Genomic DNA, 6,271 nt, shown 5'->3' on the forward strand with positions numbered 1-6,271 from the left:
TTTAAATGGCAACCCACTATAAAATCATTTTTCTCATAAAAGCTATACTCGTAAGGATTACAACTATCTGCTTTATATTTAATTTTTTCAAAAAAACTCAAAACAAAAAATTTCGCTCTGAAAATACGATCACATTTTTTATATTACTTTAATTTATATTATTATTTTCTGGAGGCAAATGATTAAAAATAAAACCGCTTGGTTCCATAGTTTATATTCACCCTGTATAACTCCACTGCTCTTAAAACTACCCAATAAAATTACATATTTGCATATTTTGTTTTGTATTTTCCGAATTTGAATTTTTAAAATTGTTGACAATTTTTCGGTTTGTTGTTTTTTACGTGGGGAGGCATTTACACTCACTATAATAAAATTTATAAAATTATATATTGAAACTCCACAAAGGTTTATAATTTTCTTGTAGAGAAATAATTATTTCATTTTAAAAAATTACGGTTCAGGCTAGGCAACAAACTGTACAGTTTTTGCACAGAATTTCTAACAATTTAAACATTTTGATGTTCAAGAAACTTAAACATTTGTCCATTTGTCTACTGATTAAAAAAATAAAGTTTTGTTACTAATTTTTTTTATAAATCCAAAACTAAATGATGAAATATCGTTTTTTGCATAGTGATTATGAAAGTTGAATTTTCATCACGATTAATAGCATAGAAAGTTATACTTTTTTAAACGATTCCTATAGTTATACAGAGTGCCCCAGAACTCGCGCCCCAAAGAAAATTTTCAAGTAAGGAAAGATACCAGGAACATGAAAAAAATGTTTAAAAAGTCTCTGTAAAAAAATTTTGACATTTATTTTTTGACAGTTGACATTTTTTTTATATCTATTTAATGATTTTGATGCTCTTGTGCTCTTGTATATGTTTTTTTACACTTATTTAGTAAAGGGACAAAAATTTTGACAATAAAAGCCACAAATAACATTGAACAGAGTTACAATTTAGGATACAGCTTCCTTCTTTCCTCTTTTAATAGCCTATAGCAAAAAAACTTGAAAAATTATTTTTTCAACAGAAATAAGTAGAGTCAAAGTGCAAATTTTAAACCCTCATAACTTCGAAATTTTTATAGATATATTTTTTTAACATTTTCTCCATGTTCCTGGTATCTTACTTTATATGGCATTTGTTCTCTGGAGCGCGAGTTCTGGCGCACCCTGTATAAAAGTTCATTTATAAAACAGTTTACATTTATTGATAAAATTAAAATTATTCATTTATATTATANGGGGGGGGGTAAGTAGGTGGTAATGCAACAAAAACATTTTACTGTACACTATTTATTATTTCACACCACTAAATTGAGGTTAGATTTGAATTTGTAGGTTAAAATTTACTTAGTTTGAATATTTGTTGTTTTTAACATCATTAAATAAATTCCCAACACTACACACAGAGATTAGCAAACCAAAAAAAAACATTTTTCTCTCATTAGACCCTCATTGTGTTTAATGTGTTGCCTACCTATGTTGACAACAAAATTTTTTGGTCAAACGCAATCAATGATGTAATACAAGAAAAAGACGTGATTATCCCACTCAAAAATAATCAATTAAAATTTTACTAAGGAGAAAGTCGTGTTTTTTATCATTCTAACTAGAAAATGTTTTTTCTTGACATTCTAGTAATTTGGTGTTTTTGTCGTTGAAACGAAGTTGGTAGCATTGAATAACGCCAATCAGTTGTGTCTCCATTATTCGCTGTTGCCAACTGAATTTCGCTTTGATTTGTCTTAGATCCCTGCCCAACTGGGTGAACCTCAAGGCCCAGCAGGAGTACCACGCCCGCAGCGAGCGCATCCGACGCCCCCTTCGCCGCGACCAGCGCTCCGAAGAGGAGAGTCCCGAAGACGTCCGCAAACGCAACCGTCGCGAGGCCGAAATCCTCGCTAGCAACTTGGGCGAAGGTGGCGTCACCTCCTCCGAAATCCTCTCCGACATGGCCCTTCTCAAAGAATTGGCCCAATTACAAGAAAGCATGGAATGGTTCTCGGTTAGAATGTTCCAATACACGAGCGAATTCCGTCAAGAACCGACTGGACTGTCACCGTCTAAACCCGATAATGATGTGGAGGGCATAGCGCCGGTCTCGGGGGCTATTCTCCAACAATTGACAAGTCTAGCGCAGGAGTTTGACGAGTTGGCCAATACCTGTCTTTTGTTGCTACATCTGGAAGTGAGAGTGCAATGTTTTCACTATTTGTTGGCTCAAACGCACTTGAATCGGGAGACTCATGAGCCGGATCCGAAGGTTTTGGAGTTGAGTCGCGTTTTGGCCAATGTCGACGAGGCGGTTACCTCCAGTTTGCATCCCAGGAAGTGTAAAGTAAGTCACATCAGAGTGGCCTATGACGAAATTAAGTTGGCAACAGTGAATAAACTATCATTTTGCCAACTTGATTTTGACATCATAAGCCACTTTAGGGATTTTCTATTTGCACATACCGATTTATACCACATGATTTGTCACAATTAAGCGTTTGACAGCAGATCCTAACCTCAAAAATTCGCCTGTTCATAGTTGAATTTCCCGCTGTATTCAATTATAGTTAGTTAAAGTTTAAAATAATTATTCCTAATTTTTAAAAATTCACCTCATCTGTTGTAGATCTAAAATAGAACTTCGATTAAAATTTAATTTGGCAACATTGGATACAGTGGATTTCCCAACCAAATTTACGTTGTTGCAAACCTGAATGTCACTAGGTGGTTACTAGTTAGTAATTGTCAAACCGTTGTGTTTTATCAGTTTGACATTTTTCGATTTGAAAGTTTAGGGGTAAAATATTTAAAATTAAATATTATTTATTTTTTTAAGTAATTAAAATATTCATCTTCGAAGATCAAACTTGACAGTTTTGTTACCAAATAATATCTTTAGTGATTTGCACACTGTTCAGTTTTTATTTCCAGTCGATTTATACAGGGTGTTCGTTTTTTGAGCTCCAAGATGGGATCTCAGTTATTATAATAAGAGATACGAGGTCGGTTAAATTAGGGCAAAGTTGCGCATTTTTATGCCGAACAATAATCTGAAAGAAAATTTTAAGTGTCAATATTAGTTTTTGAATTATTATATGCTAAATTAAAGAAAAAATTAATCTTGAGCGGGAAAATACAATTTAAATGAACTTTATAGATATGAGACAATTCAAATTTATCTCTCTTGTCTATATTATTGACTGTTGCCAACTTAATTTTTATAATCATAGCTCACTTTGATCGGAAATGTGTTTAAAGACACTATGTATATTTTTTCTTAAAATGAGTTCTCCATCAAAATGCCAAAGTTTTATGAGTCACCCTTTGTAGGTTTTTTGTACACTGGCGGACACGGAATTTTGGACATTCAGTTCAAAAAATGTCAATGTAAGTCACGCTTTATTGTCATTATGATTGACGTTTGAAACTAAAATTTGAAAGTTTTAGTTGTTTAGTGTCGATTTTCCGAAACAATAATGCCAGCAATACGTGTTTTTAAAGTTAAAAAAATTATTTTGATTTGTGTAATTTTTTCTCTAGCTATGAGGATAAAAATTACAAAAACCGAAAGTGAGGTTAGTTGCCTAAGGCCCGTTTTACATTTTTATGTCACTCGAATGACAAATGGTCCAAAATTCCGTGTCCGACAAATCGATTGAAAATAGCACAAATTGCTTCATTTTAGCCTAAAATTGGGATTGAAGCAATTATTTTTATAAAGTACATTGATTTAGAATGATTCGAGAACTAAAATTAAGCAAAATTGTATTGGAAGTACTGCTTTATTTGGAAGAAATCTGTCATTTGAGTATTTATTTTGTTGAAAAACTTTGATTCAGGTTGATTTTCGGCTTAAAATTGAGTCAAATTGATTGAAAATAGCACAAATTGCTTCATTTTGGCCTAAAATAGGACTTTATGCAACTATTTTTATAAAATACTTTGATTTAGAATGAATTCTGTATTAAAATCGAGCAAAATTGGATTAAATCGTAGACAAGTGACAAACAATATGACCACCCAACCTCAACACATAAACAGCGACAAACTCCCTAGATTTTATTTCTTGTTACCTGGGGTACACATATTTATTTGAGAAAATAATTTTGAGGGAATATTGAGGTTTGGATTGTTTGAATTTTTGCATGGTTGCTACCTTAAAACGACTACTTTGATGCACATTAATATGAAAACGAATATAGACTGTGTGAAGCATACATAACCTATAAAATCCCATGTATTTTGTTTACTTTGCCCACCGTACCAGTGGCGGCTCGTTTTGTAATTAAAAAAGGAAACGTTTATTAGGACGTAATTAAATTAGGAAATGCATTTATTATATAAAAAAAGGGTTTTGAGCAAACATATGTATATTTCTCATAATCCCAAAATCCTGTCTCAAAGTTTCACCTGAGAGTAACCTACAAAAAACAAATGTAAAATTGCAAGTAACATACATCTTTCGTGAAAAATTTTAATAAAACGAAACCAAATTAAAAAAATTCAAAGTTATAATTCATGGCAAAAATTCTACGCCTATGTATTGTTTAAAAATTGTGAGTTTACTTGTGGAAAGAAGAAGATTCCTTGTTGTAGCACTACATAGGAATTAACTATATTGTCGTATCAACAAGGATTTAGGGATATTTGTGAATTGCCATAAATTTGGTTAGGTTGGTTTCTGATGACAAACAAAAGATATCGTCACTAGTGTCAAAATTTAGGTTAAGTCACCTGTCAGTTTGTATGCATAATTTAAATGAAAGTTGACAGAAAACGTCAACTGGAGTAACCAACCTTAGGCATACAAAACTACTTCTGAAAATTCTAGTTACAAACAACATGAAAAACGTAATTTTCCTAAAAGTTTAAATCCTATGTGGTGATTTCTTGTTGACAAATCTTAATTGGAGGCTTTTTTTCAGTATATTTTCGAGGGTTTGGGCCACTTGATTGCGAAGATTTTGATAAGTTCGGCGCAGTATTTGCAAACGATTGATGAGGCTGGAATTCAGCGAATGTGTAGGAATATTTTCGCGTTGCAACAGACTCTCACTAATATCACAATGACAAGAGAATTGGCGTTGGATCATGCGAGGCATTATTTCGAGCTATTTTTCTTAACTCCTGAGGAAATTTTGAATGGGATTGTTGAGAAAGGTCCCGAATTTTCCGAATTGGAGTATATGAATGCATTCCAGTTGTTGAATAGGAGTCAAGCGGATCGTGACCTTGGATCTGTCAATGTTCATTTGGAGAGACTGTCGGATATTTTGGGGGAAGTGGGGATGACAGTTTAGTGATTAATAAAAATTTAGTAGTAACATGTTGTAATTTAAGACAATAAATGATTAATCTTGACTTGACTTTTATTTGACATTGATCTTTCAAATACATTTTCGATTAAGTGAGCTGTGACTTTGATAATAAGTTGGCAACGTCTTTTTATAATGAATGACAATTGACGTTTGAATTTGACAGTTATGTTACCAACTTAATTTCAACGTCATAGGACACTTTTATTGCAAGGTATGCCACTCTAAAAAAAAAAAAGTAGGCAATGTTTTCTCTTGTGTATTAAAAGTTGCATACCGCAAACAATTTTTTTTAATATACCTATAATTTTTTCGTTTTTTATTAATAATTACAATTGTAAATTTTCTCGATAGCTATTTATCGTAGAACACTGACCTTTTTTTTATATGATAGAAAATTAAATTTGCTTTCCAACGGTACCAAACATAAGAGGTTATTACCAATAAGTCCGGAGTTATTGGCAATAGACCGCTGCGGGTGCCAAAAATCGACCAAAATTTCGACGAAAATCAAAAAAAAATTTAACCTTAAAATTCATCCATATAACGTTTTTTACATTTATAGAGGTCTTAAACACTCAAAAAAATGCATAAAACGTTATTGGGTCAAGTTTAAAAAAATACGAATTTTTTGAGTTTTTCAAGGTGAGCGGTAGTAAAATCGTAAAAATAGTCAATTTCCTAAAAGTCGTAAAAACGCTTGAAATATGGCTTTCTAGACGTAAAATTACACGCTGAACACGATGCAACTAGTTAAAATACTCTACGATGCATAGTTTTTGAGATATTGAGTAAGAAAGTCAAAAATAAAGGTAGAAATATCCGATTTTAACAAAAAAATCAAAAATTTTTAATTCTTATGAAAAACTAGTACTATATGTAAAATTAACCGGAGAACACGCCTGTACAAACCCTGTTGACCTAAGACTCATAGTTTTTGAGATATGAA

At 32.2% G+C, this 6,271-nt stretch overlaps 1 protein-coding gene across 1 annotated transcript in view; it reads left to right on the top strand.

The window, feature by feature from the left end:
• LOC123009489 (exocyst complex component 4) overlaps positions 1–5,366 on the top strand; it is a 15,116-nt gene extending 9,750 nt beyond the window's left edge. The window contains exons 9-10 of the mRNA XM_044405851.1: positions 1,763–2,351; positions 4,933–5,366. Coding sequence (XP_044261786.1) covers positions 1,763–2,351; positions 4,933–5,307 — 964 coding nt within the window. The 3' untranslated portion in view covers positions 5,308–5,366. The remainder of the gene's footprint in view (positions 1–1,762; positions 2,352–4,932) is intronic.
• The last annotated feature ends 905 nt before the right edge of the window (positions 5,367–6,271 follow it).

Source organism: Tribolium madens, unplaced genomic scaffold, assembly GCF_015345945.1.
Source record: "Tribolium madens isolate multiple individuals breed KSU strain unplaced genomic scaffold, Tmad_KSU_1.1 Scaffold_7;HRSCAF=85;Tcas5.2_LG10, whole genome shotgun sequence".
NCBI lineage: Eukaryota > Metazoa > Arthropoda > Insecta > Coleoptera > Tenebrionidae > Tribolium > Tribolium madens.